The sequence below is a fragment of the Protopterus annectens genome, chromosome 11.part0, assembly GCF_019279795.1.
Source record: "Protopterus annectens isolate FY-2018-M chromosome 11.part0, PAN1.0, whole genome shotgun sequence".
NCBI lineage: Eukaryota > Metazoa > Chordata > Ceratodontiformes > Protopteridae > Protopterus > Protopterus annectens.
Window position 1 is genome coordinate 916,409,374 of NC_056745.1, and position 25,475 is coordinate 916,434,848.

The 25,475-nt window shown below is 40.1% G+C and overlaps 1 protein-coding gene across 2 annotated transcripts in view; it reads right to left on the reverse strand.

The window, feature by feature from the left end:
- Positions 1-25,475, reverse strand: part of UPF2 (UPF2 regulator of nonsense mediated mRNA decay) — a 2,519,933-nt gene that overhangs the window by 2,475,116 nt on the left and 19,342 nt on the right. For both annotated transcript variants that reach the window (XM_044088310.1, XM_044088311.1), the window contains exon 2: positions 4,759-5,132. In XM_044088310.1, the coding sequence (XP_043944245.1) occupies positions 4,759-5,132 (374 nt within the window). The remainder of the gene's footprint in view (positions 1-4,758; positions 5,133-25,475) is intronic.

Sequence of the window (25,475 nt, forward strand, 5' to 3'; positions counted from 1 at the left end):
CTACATGGATACTTGAGATAGTGACCATTTGCACTTTGATAGCAGAATAATTAGAGCCACTAAGGCAAAGTTCACTCAAAAACTCTAATATAGAAGGTATAGCAGTAGTAAAGGGATCCAAATCAATTGAAATGGTCCAAAAGGAAAATGTCTTCTATTTGCTATGGTACATCTCCTTTGTGGATTGTTTGAGAAGTTGATCTGATCTGGACCGCTGAAGATAGAAGCCTGGCAATTCCGGGTATGGTTACAACTGGAGGAACCAAGTGGTTAATTTCATAGATCTCATGGTCCAGAAGAGGCAGACTGGACGGGTGTGTTATAAGATTTGGATATTGATCACACATCCATGATACATGTACTAGTAGAGGCCACAGGAAGTGAAACCATGTTTGTCGGGGCCAGAAACAGCAATAAGGATCACACTGGCCTTGCACATTCTTGCTTTCTGTAAGAATTTGTTTATTAATGGGAAAGGGGGAAAGCTGTAAAGCAGACCCGGGGGTCAGTTGTGGACTATAGCATCCTTCGATGACTCTCCCTGCAGATCAGGGCGAAGTAAATTCTGCACTTGCTGTTTAGGTATGAAACAAAGAAGCTGCAGCAAGGTTGCCCCCAGCAATGAAAAATCAAGGTTGTCGGCTGGGTTGAGGGACTACTTGAGGCATTAAGATAGTTCCGCTCAGCTTGTCCACTAGTACACTAGACATCTCCAGTATTTGTGTAGCTATTAGAAAGTGATGGGAACACATGGCCCACTGCCAAACTGTCATGGTCTTTCGACATAGGGGACAGGAGCATGTTCTTCATTATTTGCTGATGTACTAGACTACTGGCATGTTGTCTGATTGTACCAAAATCACACCCTTTGGGAAGGCATCCTGCAATGCATGCAATGCCAAGAGGACTACTCTCATCCCCAAGATACCAATGTGAAGATTGTTCTTAGTGTGTGCCCAAGATTCCTGGACCGCTCTCCCTAGGCGGGAGACATCCATGGTTACTACAGCCACAAGTGGATCCATCTGGAATGGGTGTCCTTCTGTCACTGTATGAGATTTTATCTACAAACAGATGTGTTGTCTGCAAATTCCAGTGATGTGAATTTTCATTTGCTATGCAGCAAATGAATGTTTGACACAACTGCAAACTTAGGATCCACTGGAAGTACTTTCATGTAAAATCTGGCCAGTGGTACCAATAAAATCGTAGAAGCTATCAGACCTAAAAGACAAAGAATCAGGCTTGATGGAGAGGAAGGGTGATGGAATACTTGCGTAGCTGTGAGGCACAGGGAAAGCACTCTGGGGTGAGGTAGCCTAACTATCTGTAGAACTGAATCCAGGTAACATCCAATAAATTCTCTCTTTTACGTTGGGGCAAGATGGCTCTTGGATAAGTTAATGGTTATCCCTAGATCTTGTATTATATGGAGCAGAACATCAGATGACTAGTAGCAGATGCCTACCAGTAGCAATTTTATTTATTTTACACATGTTTACCGGGATAGTCCGACTGGACCAGGTCCATTTACAGTGGAGGACTGCGGTGAAAAGCTCCACATTTACATAACAATCAAGACAGAAATGAAAAATAGACAAAAAGAATATCAACGATATATGAAATAACAAAAAAACAATATGGTTACCAAGGGAAATTTCATCCTGGCGATAAATAAATTAGAGCTGTGGTACTATAGCATATACACAGTAAGTATACTAGGAAGGAAGGCATATGAAGAAGCAAAATAAATGTTATGTAATACATGGACAATCGTCAAGGCATGGGAAAATTTGGATCCATTGCAGGTGAAGATGAGCTGCCACCACTGCCATTACATTAGTAAACACTCTGGGGGCTATGGTGAGACTGAAAGGGAGGGCTCTGAATTGACAGAAATGGAGAAGTTTCCTTGAAAACTTCTGTTATCTTCAATGGACAGTATGCATCCCTGAGATCTATACCACACATCCACTCGTCCTTCCTCAGCAGAGGCAAAACGGACCGAATTGCAAACATCCGGAATTTTCTCCGTTTCACAAATTGGTTTAAGTGACTCGGATCCAGAATGGGTATGAGGTTCCCCATTTCTTTTGTCCTAAAAAGAACTTTGAGTAGACTCCGGACTCTAATTTGTCTTTTGGGACCCACTTAACAACTCTTTTTTAGCAGTCTGGAAACTTCTGCTGCTGCAAGTTCCCATTAATTGGGAGGAACAGTGGGAACTTTCTTCTTCTTTAATGGAGGAGGGAAATCGTGAACGGAATAGCCTCTGGACATCATGCTTAGCACCCAAGAATCTGCTATGTTTTGCCAGGCTTACGGTGCATGGATAAGCATCCCCTGACTTCCTCCAGAGTGCAGCAGTTGAGTAACCTTTCCAGGGGTGCTGACACAGCTTCATGGTAAAGGGACTGCAAAAGCTCTGGTTGTGTGGTCCACCTCTGCCTCTAGGGTGATATCTGTTATAATACCCTCCTCCTCGGCCATGAGAAGGTCTATCCCCAGGGGTGTCATGACAACTCTTCGGACTTGGGCAATCTCAATTTCTTTCCAGCACTTTGATTTCTAGAAAAAGCATCTTTGGGGGGGGAGAGATGGACTCTCACTGCGCCATCACCACCATCTTGTTGACTCATGGTTAATGTGTCTTTTACCTTGAGCCCAAACAAAGTGGAGCCAAAGGGGGCACTGACTAATGATGTTATAAAGCTTTCTGGCAAAATCACATAGGTGCATTCAGGTATGCTGATACATGGTGATGCTGGTGTCTGCTGCCTACCCATGCCATCAGCTGCATTAGACAGCAGTCACATGGCTACACTGGAAGTAGACTGAAAGGTAGAAAGCTGGAAGTTCACAGTCATCTGAACATCTGCAGGCAGGTTACCCAAGAGAGACTTAGAAAGGTCTTTTGTCAAGTCTCTCTGAAATCTAGTAACATGGGCCAACTAATTCAAATGTACTAAGTTCGAAAGTCGTTGAAGCACAAGTCCATTTCCCATACTGATCCATAAACCTAAACTCCCTGTTAGGGGGACAAACAGAGGAACCTTCCTCTGACAAGTTTCCTTTTAGTGTCTGCAGCTACCACCATAACATTCATCACTGGTCCTTTGCTCCAATGTTTCCTTTTCTTTGGTGCAGGCAATATCCCGTCAATTTTTTCTGGGATAGGTTCCACCACATCAGGGTCCTTTCCATACCCACTAAGCCAAGAGGTCAATGAGGGGGGTCAAGCAAGTGGTACCACCCAGGATGATGATGAGCTGGAACTAAAGGCTTCCAGGAAGACAGATTCATCTGGCAAAGGATTGCCAGTGGACCACCCCCTCTCTGATTCATCAATTCAAGGATCTTAATGAAGGCGACGTCTTTCAAGAAGGAACAAGGGGAGCCTTTGCCTTCATCCAAGTCCGCGTTTTCAGTGACGGACTCCGAGGATGAGTCTATATGCTTCAGCTTGCACATGTTTCTTGTGAATTGGTTTCAGTGGGAGATCTGAAGGTTCCAAATCAGACAGGGAGCTAATATACCATGCTGCCTGAGAAGCCTGTGGTACCAACTGCCCCTATCTGACATTGTGTTGGGAAGTTGAAGCACAGTCCTGACTGTGTTCAGGTGGAACCAAGCTGGGTGGAAGAGTCTTACCTCAGCATCGATGAAACCCTTTCAAAAACCTCAAAGGGAAGATGCTAATCGGTTCCATAGGGTTCTTCCTATCTTAAGAAAGCGGATATATACCTCAGAAACGATGGATCTTGACCCCGAAGTGGATCGTGGAGCTGAGCTATTGAGTCCCAAGGCCCTAAGAAGTAGTGACGGCTCCAACAACTTTGTTGTTGGCCTCTCCCTTTGAACCCCAGCTCTGAAGTTTCGGCTCAGACTCTCTTCCAGATCCGAACATGTCAGAGTCACAAGAGGAAGAAACACTGATAAGAGTCTAAGTAACTCAGTCAAGGCTCTGACAAAGGTGCTCTGTGACAGATCAGGTCAAACATAGTGTCCAAAGGTCAGATGTGACCAGCCCCAAGCTGGATCTGTGTTCTAAGGAATTTCTACATCATCCTGTTAACATCTTGTTCAGTTAGGCTTTTGGAAGACCAAGCAGAAGAAGCCACCGCAGGTGGCCTCCAATATCTCTGCTCCTGGAATATGGGAGAGTGTTGACTCAAACTCACCAGTTAGAGAGAGTAATGTGAACGAGAAGGTGAGGGACAGTCCATCAAGATTTTTTTGGTTTCATCATAGACAGCAATGTCAGTCCTGGGGAGTGTTTTCTTTACTTTTCATGCTCCAATTTATCCTTTTCCTCCATCTTCTCTTTCTCTTATCTTTTCTTCCTCCTTGTCTTCTCCATTTCATTGTTTCTCTTATCCTGCTTTAGTTCTTAATGATTAGCTTACCCTACAGTAATGTGCACAAGGCAAGAACATATTGTTACATTTCTCCCCATCTTACTGCATCCATTGTTACATCAGTGTGAACAAAACAGCCTTTTAATACTTTGAGCACTTCTAATGGCATACGAAATTTTCATGCACTGATCCTGTACAAAGGAATTCAGCAAAGAATCACAGTGTTAAAAAAGTAAATAAAAGTGAGGAATCACACTCAGTAAGTGACAAAAAAAGTCTTCTCAGACCTCTAATGGGAAAGAAGGCACAAATATTGCAAAAGATCACATCAAAATCTCGTTCATTTTGTGTAAAGTCCTAAAATAAATTCCTACGCATTAATTTAAGCAACACTACTTACCTTGCTTGTGCAGCTGCTGCTTCTTGACGTTTTGTCTCCTCCTCTTGCTTTCGTTTTTGTTCTTCCTCCCTTTTCATAATTTCATCCTCTTCCCGTTTCTTTTGTTCTTCTTCTGCATGTGTTCTTTCATCATCTCTCTTCCTGTGATCCTTTTTGCTTTTGTCTTCCTCCTGTTTCTTCTTTTTATCTTCCACTATCTTTACATTTTCTTTCTTGCTACTGAGCTTCACATCATCTCTCCCTCTTTCCCAGCTACTAGATACTGGTTTCCTTTCGCTAATGTCTTTATCTTTGCAGACTGAGTAAGGTACATCTTTGTCATCCATGGCTGCAGTCTTCTTGCGCTCTGCTGGCATTATGTTAACCAGGCAGACCTAAAAACAGCAAAAAAATTATCCAGTTATTTCTCATGTGAATTAGGCTGTCAAAAATATTACAAAAAAAAATTCAAACAGAAAAGCATCAAGGGATTATTTTACTTAAAGTCAAACCTACAAAGCTATCCAGCAGCAGCAACTGGTCTATTCCAATTCTTTCCTGAGCAGTCCATACTGGAAAATGCACATCTGTATTCTTGTACAAGTATGAGTGTAAAATACTTTCTTTCCAGTTACCTGCCACAAAGAAATGTGGCTCCACTAAAAGGTAAGGTCTTTCGGCTTTTCCTGGTTAGGGATCACCATAGGGGATCACTGGTCCACTATTGATTGACAGTGGATTTTTACAGTGTTGAGTTGCCAGCCCGGAGGCCAACCTTCACAGAAGGCACACACATTCGGGCACCTTCCTGCACATCTTTAAAGTTCAGACGACCACAGGGAGTACATGCAGACTCCGCACAGAAGGCGCTCCACCCAAGAATCGAACCAAAGAACCTTTTGCTGGGAGGCAACAACGCTAACCGCTGCACCACCAAAGAATTGTGTCTACACTACTACTGTGAAATTAAAAAAACTAAAAACGCCAAGACCTACTGAAATACAGGAAGCATGTTACTTGTTCTTATACATTTTTTCAGTTCCATAAACCACTAGCTCCATAACACTGACAAATAAACGCCCGACTGAGAACCAGACAGAAAGTGATCATTTACTGACCCCTGGCACTGAAGGAGCCGATGACAGTGGGGTGGGAAAATTGGCAAAGCAATGTCAGTTCACCTCTTTCAAGGGTGGGGTGCACAAGCATGCTGGGAGTGTAACCAGGTCACATACTGCAGTAGTAGCTATTGAAAAGATGTAATAAAACAGATAACTGCCAAAGCAGATGGTGTGGGCACAGCAAAGGGTGGAGGTGGCTTCTTCACATTGCCAATACATACTCACACAGATTATGTAGCCTAGTTAAGTAGGCCAGCACTGATAGCATGCCACTGCAAAAGCAGGATGGAACATCATAGTGTCCCACTTGGCACCCACCTAAATTACACAACCTATCACAACAAAGTATAGTAAGGGCAAACATCAAAAGTTCTAATGTCAGCACAGTATATGAACACAGCAGTTGGCTTTGTTCCTCTCTTCCTCCTACAGTCAATACTTTAACCCACCACCCACTCCATCATGAGAGCCAGTCATATGTTTAGGGCTGGGAAGGGATCAGACACTTGGCACAAACTGGGGGGTGGGGGATACACCCAGAAGCCAAATATTAGATTAAGCTGATGCAAGTAATGTCAACACCTGCTAAAGGGGATTACCTGTGTTTTTTGTTCTTTTACGAGTCAGACATTTCTGGTTGACTTTGAATGGTATTCGGTGTGAGACAGCAGAAGATTTCCTGTCCATGTTAACTTCACAAAAGCAGATGTAATTCACCTTTACTGTTGACTTAGTGCAATGCTACTGATGAGGACAGGGAAACAGATTCCCTCAACATTTTTTCTTTCTTCATGTTTGCGCTACTGTGGAGTTAGTATATTTCAGTAAGGCATGTGTAATGGACATAGGGGTGTCTGTATACAAAAAAAGTCTTGCAACTATGTCTTTGTTAGAGAGGAAGCTTGTAAATGCTCGGCCAGACAAGCCCAAGTATATAATACCCACACAAACCCCTTGAGAACCCAACTCTATCAAATTTTACTGGGAAGCACGGCTAGGTTTAAAAACGCCTCTTGGGTCGATAGCCAACTATTCTACTATGATACAATACTATGATACTATGTTCCAATTTTTATTTTGATGTCTCAGGTTAGTGCAGTTAGGTAAAATAACAACAAAAAACAGACAATCCACTTTAATAAAAGCAATCAGTCTCTAGCACCTCGGGTTACAAAAAGCCTTCCAGGAGTCTCCTGGAAGGCGTTTTGTAAGTTGAGGCGCTAGAGACTGACTGCTTTTATTAAAGTGGATTGTCTGTTTTTTGTTGTGTTATTTTACTTTTGCTGCTTGGTTTGTGGTTTGCATTGTGCAGTTAGGTATTTTTTTTTTTTAATTCATTCAGATATGCCTTCACTGTTTTATTACAGATCCAAAATATGAAGTAAAAGAAACCATATGAAATAAACATGTAACATACAGAAAAAAAGATTAATATTAAAATAAAATACTGTTTTGAAGTAGCCTTATAAAGAAACCAAGTTCTGGGCAATTACATAATGCTAGATGTGCAATTATTATTATTCCAGCTGAAAGAATGGACTAGTACTCAGAGATATTATGACTGTTCTGTTCTGCATATTAACAAAAGAAGCTGTCTTGGGCTGTTGCTTTCACATACTACTGCAAATGCACTGCTCCATCCTGTATCTCTAGTTCTGGACAAAAAAAATTCCTGGAGCACAGAAATAGACAGCAGGACAGTTCCTGCTGCCAGAGTTCTATTCACAAATGCCACATTAAAAGTAAGCACCCATAATACTCAATCTGATATCAAAGAGCTCCAAATGTTAAGTCCTCAAACTTAAACTTCTGGCTGGCTGACTTAAGGAAACACATCCTGCTCACTGTGGGTCCAAAGGGACAGTTACACGTGGAAATGACAAAAACTTACATTACTCTGCAAAAGTACACAAGGACATTCAAGCAGCTCATGCACAAATGTCATTCCAAGTACCATTTTGAAATAAACAACAGATGTGTAACAGTTTGAGAAGAATGCAGCTCAAAGAGCAGAATAAGGTTTGGCCACACCTGCTTCAGCAAAAAAACAAAAAAATATATATGCAATGAGAAAGCCATTCACAAAGACATTGCACAGTGACTTTCTAAGGTTACAAAATACTGGTCATTATTATTAATGTAACACCTGAACTGCCTTGGCACATCTACTTAGCAAATATATAGGCCCCAACTATACTACTGGCAAAAATAAACCAAATTAACTGACTGGTTAAGATTAATTTCACTGGGTACTTTATGCCTAAAGAAGCGGATTAACATGCAGAGAAACCTCTGGTTGTAAAATGCAAGAAAAGGAGTTTTGACCAAAAAGGCCTGCAATTCAACTGCAACTACAAAAGTATTGAAAAACAAATACTTCAATTCTGCTCATTCAGGTGGCTAAGATGAGGGGACAGTCAATTCTTCCAGCATGAAATAATAACCTTGGAGGGAAAAATCTCTACAACAAGAGGTTTAAGGAGGAAAAAAGTGAGAGGGACTTTATAAACATCAAGCAGGGTCAGTTCCAAGTTCGGCCAACAATGAAAGCTGCAAAGTGAACTTTAGTGGATGAATGAAGAACATCTGTGTAAGCAGAACTTACTCTAACAGTAAATGTTCGAATTCAACACTGGTAACCTTTGGCTATTTTTGTTGTATCATACCCCTTCAAAAAGCTATGGATCCCTCCCACACCAAACCTGACTGCTGTTCGATTAGCTCCTTAGAGAGAAATCAACAGTCAGAGTACAGACAAGTTCAGGTCTTTGATGAACCAAAAAGCCTTCAAATGGTGCACAGTGCAAAAACAGCAAACAATTAAAAGAAACACTGCAAAAGACACAGCAACCAAAGCTTTATTTTGCATTTTCATCTTATAAACGATATAAAGTCTTCATCCCAATAACTGATAAAGGTATTTAAATGTACTTGGTAGTGGTTAAAAAAATCTACTAAAAAGCAATGCGACCCAAAATGTGTAAACAGAATACGAACAAAAAGCTTGGTTCAAGGATATCACCTTTGGCTGTTCCTCCCTGATCTTCAGTAGAACCTTGTACATCAATGGGAGAGGTGGAGGCATACTGTTAGGATTCCAGCTCTGCCAGCATTTCCGAATGATTGGTATCATGGTTTCTAGACTGTGACTGTGTTGACAAGATTATGCAGGATGGTACCAGGAATAATCTGAGTAAAATTGAACCTCGAGGTTGGACCTGCAGGAATTCCTTTACTGATCATAAAACATCACAATGAAAATAAAAATAAATTATAAATATTAGATTCTAAAACACATTTAATATTAACAGTCTTACATCAGGTGGACAACAAGAATTCAAATTAATTTGCCACCTGAGTTCCTTCCTTTTAGAAGCACTGTCAAAATCACCATATGGTCTATAACAAAAAATAGAAACTTTTTAAAATTAGAAAACTATACAGAAAGTTTACATAAGGCATTATTTTCATTTTTCTATATATAGCGTAAAAATCCTTGTAAAAACATTTACTCAGTTTTCTGGTGGTCTTTCCAACATAAAAAGTGTTGCAAAACAAACATGTAGCTACATAAATGATTCCACCTAAATTACAAGTATAGTGCGAATTTGTACTGTAAGACTGGTTTAAACTAGACAAATATACAGTGCTGCATAAACTTACACCATTTAATAGAACCACATTTATATCTTCCTTTTTGACAATCATTAACTAACGCATAACCTGGGTTATATTCCAACAGTGTTTTGTATTCTTACTTCTCTTATACATAAAGCTTGGTGCATCTCCAACAACTTTGTGTAAATAGTCATTGACTAAAATAATCTTCCAATTCTTGACCAGTCAACTTTTAACACATAAATTGTCAACACACATATTTACTAAAGAAGGAGTAGTGTAAATAGAAGCGTCTACATCGGTGTCATTCAAATGTAAACTAGCAACCAAAATACGGGCATATTTTGTGGACCATAAGGAAGTAACTTTGGCCATTGTTTTTTCCATCAATGATAAATGAAAACCCTATCTAAAAACATACCCAACAGGTGCTTGCATTTGATAAATTACTCATCATCTGAAGTCAATCTGCACAGTCTAATGAACTGACTTTTAATTACATCACTCTTCACATTCAACGGATGTCCACTTGTAAAATGGATATACTTCTTAAATGAACTGTTTAGGTCTTAAAAGTATGATGAGAAAGGGAAAAAAAACAAAAGGAACTGACACTTCTGGCAAGTAGATATTAAAAAACAATGGAAAGGATGTTCCAAGAAGAGGGAAGCGTCCCAAAAAAACAGGATAGTCAAGACATGTACCATCTACAAACTGTAATTCCATCAAGTCTTCCCTAGGGTTCTCAGTCTCTCTATCTTAATAAACAATCTCTGACAAATGGGTTCTGAAAGTGATACAAACAGGGTACAGATGGCAGTAGAGGGTCCCTTGCGCCCTACCAGGAGATTCCTTAACTTCAAACTCATTTTTTTCTCTTGTGTCATTCAATATCTGCTGGAGAAAGGGTTTTTTTCCCTCTCTTCTATCATTCAGAATCTGCTTCGGGGTGGCCACAGTGGTGCAGCAGTTAGTGTCATCACCTCACAGCAAGAGGTTATCTGGTTTAATTCTTGGCTGGGTTGCCTTTGTGCAGAGTCTGCATCGCCTCCCTGTGGTTGCGTGGGTTTCCTCTGGGTGCTCAGGTTTCCTCCACATTTCAAACACATGCAATAGGTGGACTGGACACTCTAAATTGATTGTAGGTGTGAGTGTATGCACAAGTGAGCAGTATGGATGAACTGCAGAGGCAGAGCTAGCCACCCGGTGGTGTAAACTTTGGCTCGAGATGATTGTCACTATTGAAAGTGACACCCTGATCCCATGAGCAAAATAGAAAAAAGGGGTTGAGGATGGATGCAAAATGGGAAAAAGGGGTTGAGAATGGATGGATGGATTCAGAATCTGCTGAATGACAGAGTAACAACTTGTTCCTCTTTCCTTGACAGGAAAAAAAGTTTTTACTCAAGACTGTTTTTGGTACCAAAGAAAGAAGCCTCATGGAAATCCTACATCTTTCCTTCTGCAATCAGTTTTTGAAAGTTCAAAACCCAACCCCTTCACTCCCAATAAGGGATTGACAGAGTACAGGCAAATCTTTCCTTCTGCAATCAGTTTTTGAAAGTTCAAAACCCAACCCCTTCACTCCCAATAAGGGATTGACAGAGTACAGGCAAAGAGAAAGGGGTAGGGGAATCCTAAATGTAAGACCTGCACTTTTTGACTTTTTAGTTAAATCTAGAACAGAAGCTGCTGTTAAAAAAGGGACAATTAGGACATATAAAACATTGCACAATAACTACAAGAATTGAGGAAATGATGTAAGCAATCAATCAGAGGTAAGAAAAGATGCAAGAGAGACTAGATAAGCAATGCACAAACAAACAATAAAAAGGACATATGCATGGCTCCCAAGCATATAACAAAATCTAGAAAATTTAGGATTTTTGCTTGGTAGTGTTTGCATAGGTACTTTTATACCCCAAGCAGACTACAAAGGATTTTTCCTCAGTTAGAAGGCAAACGTTGGAGGTGTAATGGGGAAAAGGTACATAAGCAACATATGTTCCTAGACTGTAATGAGTTGTCAGACATTTCATACAGAGTACTCAGTCAGGAATATGGGGCGAGTAAATGAGCATAACCAAGGAAATTATTTTTTTTGAGCCGAGATACAGGATTTGAATTGCCTAGACATAGTAAGGTTTCAAGTTTAATTCTAGTGACTGCCAAAAAAGCAATTACTAGAAAATGGAAATCAAATTCTAAACCCACTGTACTTGAAGTGGTGAATATTGTAACGGAGATAAAAAGAACAGGAAGTAGGTCTTTAGAAAAGGACAGGAGTAAATTACATAGAAAAAAATGGAAACTGTGAGAAAATATTTTGGAGGATGAATGAGGTTTAAGAAAAGGAAGGAAATGAATCATTTATGTAATGTTGGATTGATTATATTGTATAGAACACTATTTAGTTATTTATTTTATTTATTTAATATTTGTTTACTAGGAATGTCCAACTTGCAATGAACCCAATTTTCAGCAGTGACCCGGGGAGAAATGATCTAGATGGATGTCTCTGTAATGTGGGAGAAAACCCACACGAACGCAGGGAGGACATGCAGACTCCGCACAGAAGGCACCCCAGCCGAGAATCGAACATGAGAACCTCTTGCTGTGAAGCGACAACCCTACAGCTGCACCATTGCATCGTCCAAATATATACGTATATTTGTAAATGTGAACTTGTTAAAATGGTTTTACACAACTGTAAGTTTGCCTGCATCACAATTGATAATCCAAGTATTTAAAAAATGCCATCACTTCACAATCTGTTACCTCTTACTCCCCCCTGCAGTTTTTTGCAACTCTAGATTTAAAAGATGCTTATCATAATAATTCTTATACCCTCAGATTTCAAGGTTTTCTGAATTAAACATACAATTCTCCGCATTACCCTTTTAAACCACTGTTCCAGAAGTGTTTACAAAAAGTGTCTAACACAGACCGCCTATTGCAGACTGCAAGATGTTCACATTCTCCTTTCTTTGAAAAAGATAAGCAAATATAGGCCAGTTATTCAAGTGTCAGGAATCTCTCACTTGGACTAAAATCCCCTTCATAGACAGTTTCCAGAAGAATATTCAAAAATCTTATTTAACTTCTTCCCACAGGACTGTACTCCTGGGGTGTCTCCTACATGCATCAGTTCAGGGAGCTTTTCTTTCACATGGAAAAGTAAATCTATATCTAGATCTATGCCAGGGTTTTTTCCTCCACTCAGTCCAGGACTTCAGCAAGGGAATTTCTTAGGGTGCTAGGGTTCATGAGATCTGTGATTCACACGATTCCTCTAACCAGACTGCACATGAGAAAGACTCAAATGGTACCCAAAATATGTATGGTCCAATCATCAACACCCCTTAACATTTCAAATTCCAGTTTTGGGATTTGTAAAAATGGGCCTGCTGTGGTGAAGAGACCATTTTTATTTAAATCTAGATCTCCTATCCAGCTCCAGTACAGTCTAATAACAGATGTCTCAGACTTTGTTTGGGGGACTTTGTCTTCGGAGGTAAAAGTGCTGGGCCTTAGGAACAAAAGAAAGAACATAGCACAATCATAAAAAAGATGCTGGCGGTTAAATTCATTCAACTCTCCCAATAATCTGTGATTCCCTGGGCTTCTACAAGCTATTACAGACTATCACAGTGATGTGGTACTTAAAGGGAGAAGGGTTCCAGATCTCACCCTCTGTGCAGATTAGCCATAGAAGCCTGGAATATAATAATTCAGCACATTATATTTCAGCACAATCTAGCTCTACAGGCATCTTACATTCATTCAGAACAAAATACTGTAGCAGACAAACTGCGCAGATACAGCACAGATTATGAATGGAAATTTAAATCAGGAGGTTGAGGTCTTCTACGACAGTGTTTCTCAACCGCCAGGCCCAGGTATCAATTACACCAGGCTGCGAGCGGTTGAGAAACACTGGCAGAGTGTGAAAGAGAGCAAGATACTGTGTGTGTGTGTGTGTGTGTGTGTGTGTGTGTGTGTGTGTGTGTGTGTGTGTGTGTGTGTGTGTATGTGTATGTGTGTATGTGTGTGAGACAGAGAGAGAGATCGGAAGAGAGCGAGAGTGCCATGTGAGTGAATGCATGTGTGAATGAGAAACTGGGTGTGCAAGAGACAGATTGGAATTGAGTGAGAATGATGTGCGAGTGAATGCATGTATGAATGAGGAAGTGGGTATGTGAGAGTGACAGCACAGTGGCACAGCTACAAGGGGGTGAGAGAGGCAGTACTTTTGGGACTATTTACTTAAGTGTAAAAAAAAAAAAAAAAAAAAAAAAAAGATGTTTTTACCTTTAAGAACAGGACCATTCTTTCCAGTCTGGTCACGTCACGTCAAGCATGCACAGACATTCTGCCCGCACCCGTAATTTGAATTTTTTACTGCTGTCAAGTTCAGTAACTTGCTGCCGAGTGTTCCGTTTCATGTTTGTAGTAATACAGCCAAGGTATGTTGATTTTGATTTTATTATTGCTGCTGCCAGGGGGGAGTGTACAGCCAAGGTTTATTGATTTTGATTTTGTTATTAATGCTGTCAAGGGGGGGGTGTTACAGCCAAGGTGTGTGTGTGTTACTCGGGATCAAACCCTGTACCTTGGGTACAAGAAGCAAGAGTCTGAATTCTCTACCCATACAACCACTTGTGATTCAAGGAGTTGAGTACATAGCTCTCAACTGTCCAAATTTTCACAGATTGTCTGGTTCATACTTTTGGTCTGTTCCTCTTAAAATTTTGTGATTTTCTGGAAAATCAGTGAGAAACAAATTCACTAAATGATAACCATTTAAGTTTCAGTCTTCCAGTTTTTCAGGAAATGCATGGTAACAATATTTTATTCTAACGACTTTCTAAGATTATACAAGCAATGTTCAAAATTTGTCCCTGGTTTTGGGCCTTTGTTTCCCCCCTCCCCCAATAAATTTTGGCTTTTTCCAGATTTTTTGAGCTGCAAAGTTGAGAGATATAGTTGAGTGTCAAGTGGATTTTACAAGGAGCTGAGAGCTTCAGGGGAAGAGAAGTTTAGTGCTGCTTATGCCAAGTCTATTTGCATAGTTAGTAGCACAAGAGGTAGTATACTTGCTTTTGAAACAAAAAACACCGTAGCAGGCGCCAAACCTTTTGTGTAGTCCAGGATATATGAAATGACTGTTGAAATTTCACAGCACAAACAATTCTACAAAAAGTTCAAGCTCCAAACCTTTTTTAATAGTCCAGGATATACGAAAAAACTGTTAAAATGCCACAGCATAAAGAATTCCACAAGAAATTAAGCACTTTCACTTAGGAATATCCCAAGCTTCATCAGAACATGGAATAAAATCAATCAGCCACTTTTAAACAAATTCAAAAATTGTCAGCCAATAATACCATCTCATGCATAATTAAATGAATTCATTCCCCTGCATTATTTACAGCCATAATAAAATATATACTGTAGTAAACCCTTGTGTTAAAACAGCAGCAACCAAGATGAATACACATTCTAGCTGCCATATTAAAATACATACAGTGACAGATCCTTGTTTAAAACAATAGCAAACAATATAAATGCATATACTCTTCCCTTTTCTAAAGTTTAGCTGCCCCTAATTTAAGGGCACTTAATACTAACATGATCATTCAGTCCCGGTTTTTTAGTTGAATCCAGCCTAAGCTGCCAGTATAGCTCTTTGTATTCTAAAAGGGCTTCCCAAAGTCCACCCCTTATATCTGGTTTCACTTGTTCAAGTACACAGAACTTGAAAATACCATTCTTACAATCTTTCTTGTGTCTAAATAAAGCATTTGTATCTTTTTTTCTGTGAGATCTCATGCAATTGTTCATATATTCTTCTTTTCAATGGTCTCTCTGTCTTGCCTATATAAGAGCTAAAGGCATGAGTGACAGACGCTGATGTACACAACCCCTTTGCTGTTACAATTAAAATGCTCCTTAAATTTCATTTTAAACTTTCTGGATGGGAAACTGATACTTTCCTGCTCTAAAATATTACTACACGGCTGACAAAAACCACACTTGTATGTTCCCCCTTTCTTGTAGAGTCTACTGTATTTTGTTCACTACCATGGTTTTCCAGCATTTCCTTTAAATTCACATCTCTCTTCTTAATAAGTGTCGGTACTGATGGAATAATTTTGCGAGTTTCACTATTTATAACCAAAAGTTTCCAGTACTTCCTAATAATGTTCTCAATTTCACTGGAATAAAATGTGTGTGTGCGTGTATATAAATGCTATTTCATAATTCAGCCCTTTATTTTCCATATTCTGATTACTTTGTGGTAAATTTTCCCCAAAATTGGGTCATATTTTCCTTTCCTCCCTTGGTTCACTTCTTTCATCAGTTGATTAATCAAGTTTTCGGGGTACCCTCTCTCTGAGAAGAACCCCTTTCATCACCTTCATTTCCTCCAAGAAAACACCATCCTCACTGCACATCCCTGACGCCCTAATTGCCCCTTAATAATACCCTTCTTTTGATTATAGGGGTGCTCACTCTCAAAATGTAAATAGGAGTTCGAGTGCATTTGTTTTCGGAAAATCTTGGAATGGAATTTCTTCTCTTCCCTAACCTTATATATGGTCACATCTAAATAATTAATGAATTATTGTGCAGTGTGCCAAGTAAATTTCAAAAAGGAAGTTGGAGTCCCAATATATTCCAAAAATTTGTTTAACTGGGTTTCCATCCCCTTCCAGAAAAGACAAATATTGTCTAAAAATCTGGTGTATAAGGAAATATTGTTCCAAGGGGTTTCAAATATGAGCTTCCTCTCCCAATAATATAAAACCAAGTTTGCCTACAGGGGGGCACATGGGGCCCCCATAGCAACACCCTTCTCTTGTTTATAATATTCCCCTGAAAAACACATGAAATTATTTTTCAATATTAATTCCATAAATTCAGTTAAGTTCCTCTGTTCATTACTCAAATAACTTATTTCAATCAAATGATCCTGGAACCATTCCATCCCCTCAACATAAGGGATGCTGGGGAATAGTTCTATCACACCAATAGTCACCATACATACTTCATCTTCATATTTCTCATAGACGACTTTACTTAAAAAATCCCAGGAGTCCTCTGAAATACGTTTTAAACATGTTACATAACTTTTCAACATTGTATCTACATATTTAGCCAAGGGTTCCAGTTTGGAGCCCGCTCCTGCCACTACTGGTCTAAAAGGTGGCTTCTCCACATTTTTAATGTGTCTTTGGGATCCCAAACACTACTGGGATCTTCGGCCTAGTTACTGTTAAATAGTCTAATAAGTTTTTGTCTGTGGTACCCTGAAAAAAATGATTAATAAAGTAGTCCACCTTAGAATAGGCTATAAAAACTTAATTTCTAGAAACAATACTGTATTTGCTTTCATCATTTAAAATTTCCAACATCCTAGTCTCATAATCAATGGCATACTTGCTTTTGACGCAAAAGGCTATACGTTCTACTCCCACAGTATTTAGATGGATTGCTGAGACTGTACTGTGTTGTACGTCTAAAGGGGGAGGATGCTGCAGTCCTAGGAATGTCCTCCTTTGGTGGAGATACCTAGTAACTATGAACCTGTTATCAGTTTACCATCCATTCCCTATTGCAACATTACTAGCTTATTTTTAAATGTAACATAGACAATCTATTCTTCAAAGGCAAAAGGCACTTTATTTGTAGATGAAAGAGTGAAATATAAAGTTGTTTGCTAGCAGCAACCACTTCATCAGTTACAGATCTCTTTAATGTGGAATTAGCTGTTAAAGTGCTGCGTTTTTACATTCAAAATATTAGTTACTGTTGGAACGTGTTTAGAATTGAGAGATTAGATTCATACATTTATTTTTATTAAATTAGATACTTTGCATATATACATATTTGGCGTGTGTATGTGATAAAGTGTTTTGCTGACAATTTGACATCCTCCTGCTTTGGAAAGGTATTTATGAGTAAATTTGTTGGGACCAGGCCCTCGTCTTATTAAAAAAAAAAAAAAAAAAAAGAATTTAATGGGCCCCGGCCTCACAAAGGTTAACAACCACTGTTCCAGGATTTCATACAGGTGTCTGAAACACCAATGAGATCATTTCACCTCCATTTGTAACAAACACCTGGCAAAATACTGCTCCAGGTCCATTTGCAAACAGGTCTGAAAAACACATGCACTGTTTTTACCCTTGGATCAAAATGTTCCTGTATGCCTTTTCACCCTTTTCACTGACATCTGTAGTCATTCTAAAAGATTCAGAAGACTTTGAAAAGATCACTGTGGGGACTCCCCTTTAGCCCAGGCAACCGTAGTTCTCCCTACTTTTAAATTAGTATGCAGTTCAAAATCACCCAAAATTGCCAATTCACAAATGAATAAAATGGCAGGTAAATTCCGTCCTCAGTAACTGTTTAACAAGATTGAGTGCTTTCTTTTATTCAGAATACAGACTTTTTCATAAATCTGTATTCGGAACAGACAAAAGCACTCAATTAAAGGTTACTGTGTTGAACAGAATTTGTCTGGTATTTTATTCTCCCCACTTTTTGAAATGGCCAAGGGCAGTTACCACAAACTTCCTCACGGACTGGACATACTCACACAAGACAGACGTACTTTGATACATCCACATATTTGAAACAACTTTATCTTACTGCCTGAATGACAGAGTATTAACACGTTTTGGGTAACTATTTTCTAAAGATGTGCAACAGGTTAAGAAAGTAGGCAAAAAAGCATGCTACTAGGAAATGATACATTAACAAATGGAAAAGATTTTCTAGGTGGTTTCATACTATGAACCTGGACAATTTTAGGGTATTTCTCTGGTTTTACAATGTGTGCGAGTTATCCTCTGGCCTTTCTTAATCCTTTATCAAGGGTAATTTGTCATCCATTTCAGCATATCTGCCCATGGATCATCATTCCCATATCAAGATGTATTTGCAAGGATTCTGTGTACCAGTCCCCTGGAAAACAGTCAACTCCTCTTTGGTATCTTAATTTCATTTTGGAAAATTAACTCTTGTGCCACTTAAACCAGCTCATTAGGCTGATTTGAGGTTCTCAAAAAAGTGTTGCCAAGTCTGCTTTGACTTCTGCAGGAAGTGTGCCAGAGAGTTACAAGTTCTACTGGTGGGGCAACCTTATCTCATTTATCCACAAAGACAGGGCTTCTTTGAGAACTAATCCTTCATTTAATGCCTTAAATGGTATCCAATTTTATTTTTAACAAAGTTATCCACTAGACAACTCAGATACTACCTTGGCAGAAATAAAATATTCAGAAATTCTAACCAGTTATTCGTTTCTTCTGAAAGTAAAAAAGGAAAACCTATGTCAAAGCAGAGTGTTTCCAAATGGTTGCCCAATGTTATTTCCTTTTGTTATTTCCACCATAAATCAATTCCAGGGCAGATTTGCAGCACATTCTACAAAGGGTTTGGGCTTCATCAACGGCTTTTTGGAAAAGTGTGGGCTCTAGAGGCAGCAACGTGGTCCTCTGTACATACTTTACAAAGCACTACTTTTCCAGATCAAAAGAAGACTTTACTAGGACCATTCTCCAGGTGCTCCTGGACCTTCGTCTTTCCTCCTCCCAAATCTTGCAAGTTATGGTATTCTACCCATATTGCTAAGGATACAGCAGCAGTGATCAAATGATGAATACCGTAGAGATGAGTAAGTAAACTTATGTTCTTTGCTGCAGTAGCTGCTCCATCCCTCAATCCCCCTTGTTTTTGTGCAACTTTTGTTGCCAAAGTGAGGGCATTGACTTTGCTTTGTCATCGATCTCTTTCAGGTTTCTAGCCTGCACCTTTCAGTTGGCAGGAAAGTGTTGAAGGGCTTGGCTCCCAGACTTTTCTCCAGCTCTACTCAAGATATCTGCTCTTTGGGCATATGGACGGTGTCTTTTAGCTTTGGAAGCTGCTGTCTGTTATATCCTAGGCAGGATATAATCCATATAGCTCAGGCAACTGTAGCAGTGATCATTTGAACATCTACTGTTATACTAAGTTTTTTTACACAACTCTACTTTCTTGTTGAAATTTAAAGATACCGTATACTTACTAGCTTATCTTCAAAATTTTGCTTTGTTATACATGTTCAATCTCTGAGCCTAAGTCATCATTTAAAAAGGCTGCTTGACCAGTCGACCACCTTGTTAAATGTCCAGAGCTAGTCATCCAACACATTTTCATTAAAAATCATTTTCCACTATGACAGAATCTGAAGCAGAATCCATTAATTCTTCAGTAAGCTTCAGTAATTCAAGTAAAACAGTTACATCATCACAGTGGAAGATGAATTGATTTTATGCACATGTTCATTTATTGGAACAGATTGTGAAGTTATACACACGTTTGATTCAGTCTGCTTAGCTACACTTTCTTTTAGTGGAAAATGTTGGGCTTATGACGTAAGTGATGACAGAGTAGCAGTCAGTGGGATCCGAAGATCTAGGGATATAGTAATTGCCTAAGAATCCCTGTCATTTCATTTTACATATGTATTGCCAGATTGGAGGCCATGCTGCTGCAGAGGTTAGCATTGTCACCTCACAACAAGAGGTTCTCCAGTTTGATTCTCATCAGGAGCTCTTTCTGTGCAGTGTCTGCATGTCCTCCCTGCAGTCGACTGAGTTTTTAAAGACTTGAAGGTAGGTGCATGTGTGCATGCGTGTGTCTTCTGTGAAGGTTGGGTGCCGGGCTGCAACTTGACACCGTAAAACCACCACTGTCAATCAATCTGCAGACCGGTGATCCGCTGTGGCGACCCCCACCAGGAAAAGATGAAAGACATTGCTTTGCTATTGCCAGACTATGATCTATGGATGGGAAACAGAAAATTTAAACACAGGACTGCCCCCTGTAATACTCATGGACACAGGCAGCTCCTAAATACTTTATCCCACGCATGGCTCCCCTCTACTTATCTATGGTATGATCGCAGTTACTCTCATTAAGTAATTGTCGACCACGGGACTGGCAAGGCCAATGTCCAACCAAATGTGATAGGTTAATTGAAACACAAAAAGTGAAACTGGCTAGGCTTAAAATGGCCCACAAGGTAGTTCTTGCCCATGACCACCAACAGAATAGGGCACCTACAGTGTGTATCTAAACTCTTGCTTGTAACAGAATCAGCAATGATTAGAAGCAGACGAGATCTATGTGCTGGAACAATGTAGAGGAGGGTTTTTGACTGTTAAATTTATACCCTACTGATGAAATAAATACCAGTGAGCTCTTCACTTACTAAGTGCTGATGCATGGCATCTGATATTAGTCAAAGTTACTGGTGTTCAGTGCAGTTGTTAAAAACACAGTGAACATGGCCTGATGTATAATACACATAATAAAACTTGGAAGGTCCGTCACCTTTGAAAGATGTGATCAACATTTTGGCTTCTTCTGATACAGTGAAGGCTTTTGTAAATGTAGTCTTCAGAACCTCCCGCACATACAGTGATTGGTGGGTCTGTGTGTATGCTTACAGGCTAGAACCGATGCTGAGAGTTCAGTCTCGATATTCTAAATATATTTACGTCTCAGTCTCACACATACTTAAGGTTGCATCACAATGCTCTGTATTTTCTGTGAGCATATATATCCAGGTTTTCAGCTTCTGTTCTCCTTTATACAGTGGATCTGATAAATATCACCTACAGAAAATTTCAAGACCTCATAATATGAGAGAGGAGGGAGCATGGGTCAATGTTCCCCTCTGAGGGATGGTGCTGGTAAACAGGTCCCAGCACTAAACTGCAATACATCAGTTTGCAGGGACATTACCTGTCTATTTTTTACGGTTTAAGGAGATTTTTTGCAAATGTCAATATTACAATAAGTGATCAGGGTATATATTTTGAGTATTTATCAAAAGCAAAAAAAAATCCAATTCTCTGAAAATGCACAAAAATGATGTACATTTAATTCTTAAGACAAGTTTTCTATTATGCTACTTAAGACTAGACTATATATTTTCACTTCATTTTTTTTCGAGGACTGTTAACCAGGTCACCTTACAGACCTGGGGATTTTTCTGCCCCCTCAAGATCTGCAACTGCATGAAACTTTTGGTACCTCAACATGCACTTACAGTTTTTACAGTCCAGACAGACTGAAAATTAAATGGAAAACTAAAGTCTAAAATGAATAATGCCTCGGGTGTACTCTAAATAAATCTAGTTTCAAAGAACAGCAACATACTACTAAGTTTATTTTTTTAATACAAGGGATTTTTTTTGATTGGTTTAGCAAATGGGCCCAGTGTTTTCACTTTAAAATTTGAAATTAAAATTTAGAATTACATCCAGATCTCTGCCATTAATTTAAATGTAAAGAACACCACAGTGTGCACATTGATGAAAATTTTCAACACATGAGGTTCGAGAAGCTGGTCCATTATCTTGCCTGGGGGTCCCTATATGAATAAAATACAGCTTTGGTATGGTCACTGCATCTTATGTTTCCTCAATCATGGAGATCAGGTCAACAGAGCAGCAGGGTCCAAAAACAAGGGGAAAGATCAGCCTCAAATAAAAGTCACATCAAAAGTCATTTTTCACACAAAGTAGGCTGAAGACAGATTAACATATACAAGGGAGTACAGAACAGAAAATGGAACTTTTTAAATCAACTGCCTACATACAACCAATAGCAAAACATAATTATAGTTAATAAACTGTTTACATTAAGTATGATTACTACACGTGGAGAAAAGTTGAATAAAGGCCATCCAGAAAGAAAATATGAGATTATGTGTAAAAAGGCTGTAACTGCAAGGAATGCAGAGGTCCTTGGGAAACAAGGGTTGTTTTCCTTTCCTGCTGAGTTGTTAATACAAGGCTTAGTTAATAGTTTTTTTTTTTTTTTTTGAACAATGGATGCCCATCTGTTCAGAAAACAAAATCTGAATGATTTCCTAGATGAAAGGAGAGGAGCTTGTCAATCAGTCAAAAACAATTATGATGAAACCACTTTCGGCAACAGTGGAGTGTTCCCCTTTTTCCACTGTTGGGCATCCTCATAATAGTGGAAACATTTTCTGGGCGTTTTCCCATATGGGAAGTGCAAGGGGGACTTGCCATATGAAAAAAAAGATTATAGGTTCATAGATTAGTACTAACTGCCCTTGTGGGCCTTTTTAAGCTTAACCAATTACCCCATGTGAGAATCAAACCCTCCACCTTGCATCTGTAAGTAAACACCTTAACCATTATGTCAACCTCCCACCCAAGAGTGAGTTACCTCAAAGTGGTGTCAACATAACTGTTTCAATCTCATGCTTTTTCGATTAAAATGGGTTTGACTGGTCAACGTGAATCCAAAGGAGAAACAACTGCTCTTGATGGAAACTAGGTAACTAGCTAGTCTAGACTCCTTGTTGCTCCACCGTCAGTGACACCTGCAGAGAATTCAAAAGAGGTCATGGGTTCAATGTCCAGACAAAAGCTAGTGTTTTCTTTTCTCATCAAATTAATATAAATTATCCAACGCAAAAGAAAAAAAGAAGTTATTTATTCACCATAACGTTCCATCTCAGTAGTTGTACTTCAATTGTCTTCAACCTGTGGGAATACGGATCCGTATCGGATCAGAGCCGGAAAATATTACTAGCATCAGCTCCGAGCTCCAGACTCCTCCCCTTACCTATAATACACCTCCACTGCCTTTCATCCCCAGATTGTGTTTGCTGAACTTATACTTAGAACCCGACCTGATAACATACTTGTGACCTATACTGCAGCCTGTAGACTGAACATGCGTCAAGGTCCAGGGGAAGGAGGGAGGTACGGTTGAAGACAAATGAAGTACAACTACTCAGATGGAACGTTATGGTGAGTACATAACGTCTTTATCTGAAGTAGTTTACTTCATTTGGTTTTCAACCTGTGGGACAGAGTCCCCAGCTACTAAACTCCTGGGAGGCCCACATGGAAGGATATTCCAGAGCACCGCAGAGCCAAAGGACGGTCTCCTTCTAGAAGTTAAATCTAATTTGTAATGAGAAATCAATGTATGAGATGAGGACCAAGTAGCTGCAGAGCAAATGTCATCTAAAGACACTCTAGACCAGAAAGCTGCAGACATAGCCATGGATCTAGTGGAATGAGCTTTCACCTGACCTGGAGGAGACATACCTTTGTCTTTATTGACCTGCAGGATGCATGAAGAAATCCATCTAGCTATAGTGACCTTGGAAATAGGTTTGCCCAAAAAGGGTCTATAGAATGAAACAAACTGATCAGATTTACGAAAATTTTTTGTCCTGTGTAAATAGAATCGTAACCGTCTATGAACATCCAAACTGTGTAGCTTGTATTCCATCCTATTGGGAAAGAACACAGGCAAATTTATAGTCCGATTGATACTGACTGGTGACGCCACCTTAGGAAGAAAAGATGGGCTGGTTCGAAGGGAAACTATCTTTATGAAAAATCATGTATGGAAGTTTGATGGACAAGGCCTGTAATTCCGAAACCCTTCTAGCAGAGGTAATAGCGACCAGAAAAGCTGTTTTCCACGATAGAAATTTTAGATCTGCAGTTGCAGCAGGCTCAAAAGGCGGAGCGACTAGAGCGTGGAGAACCATAAGGTCTCACGGGGGGACAGGATCTTTGACCGGGGGCATAGCAAAAGGTGCCTTTGATAAAGGCTTTACACAGTCTGGAAGATGCCAAGGATGCAGAATTCTCGCCCCCATGAAAATGAGAAATGGCAGCCAACCGAACTTTGGTTGAAGATTTATGAGCAGCTACCAAAATAGACTTAACTGAGGAGGAAAGTCCAGGAGTCCTAGTAATCATGGGAACTGGAGCATCCAAGCCATGTGCTTCAGGCTGTCCAGAGTCGGATGAGGCACCCCCGATGGGTGTGAAATTAGATCCTGAATGGGATCTAGGATCCAAGGTGGAGCCAGAAGGTGAGACCAAAGGAAGAGAAACCATACCTGGCCAGGTCAGAATGGGGCAATAAGGATCACCTTGCTCCGCAGTTGACAGGCTTTCTGCAGAAACCTCGGGATGGGATGTACTGGCAGGTAAGCATACAGAAGACCAGGAGGCAAGCATGAACTAGAGCGTCTCTGGGGGACTCCCCAGCAAGGGGTTCAGAGCGAAAACCCTGCTGCACTTTGACTTGGGAGGAGATGCGAAGAGATTGCAGCAAGGTTGACCCCACTCACTGAGGTTCTGCTCCACTACCGATAGATTCAGAAACCACTCGTAAGGCATCAGAATGGTCCCACTTAGGCTGTCCAGTAGAATGTTGGACTATCCCGGAATGTGCATTGCGATGAGAAAGTGACCGGTGGAGATCGCCCATTCCCACACTCTCATGGCCTCGTGACAAAGGGGGTAAGATCTGGTCCCTCCCCGTTTGTTGATATACCAGACTACTAACATGTTGTCTGACTGAATGGCAATCGTTCCCAGAGGAAGAAAGGCATGAAGGGTCTGCAACACTAGAAGGACTGCCCTCATCTCTAGGACAGTGATATGCAAGCTGGTCTCTATGGGGGACCAGAGGCCTTGGACTGTCCTGCCCGAACAATGACCCCCTCACCTGAGTTGGGAGGCATCCGTGGTCACTGTGGTTTGGTCTGGAACAAAGGGTCATCCCTCCAAAATGTCCGGAGAGCTCATCCACCATATGAGGGACGACCGACACACTTGACTTAGGTGGATAGGATAAGTTAGTGGTAATTCCATTAGGGACCACTGAAGAATCCACATGTGTAGCCGAACACACGGATGAAGAGTTATAGTCGCTGCCATCGAGCCTAGGGCCCTCAACACTGATTCCGCTGTCGGGAGGTGAGAACTGTAGATCAGGGAGACATGCATCCTGAGGTTTTGAACTCTCTCCGAGGTCAGGAATACTTTGCACTGGAGTGTGTCTATCCTGGCACCAATGTAGTCTAGTACCTGTACAAGCTCTAGGAGAGATTTGGATGTGTTGATTGTGATACCCAAACTCAGGGCAAGTGTC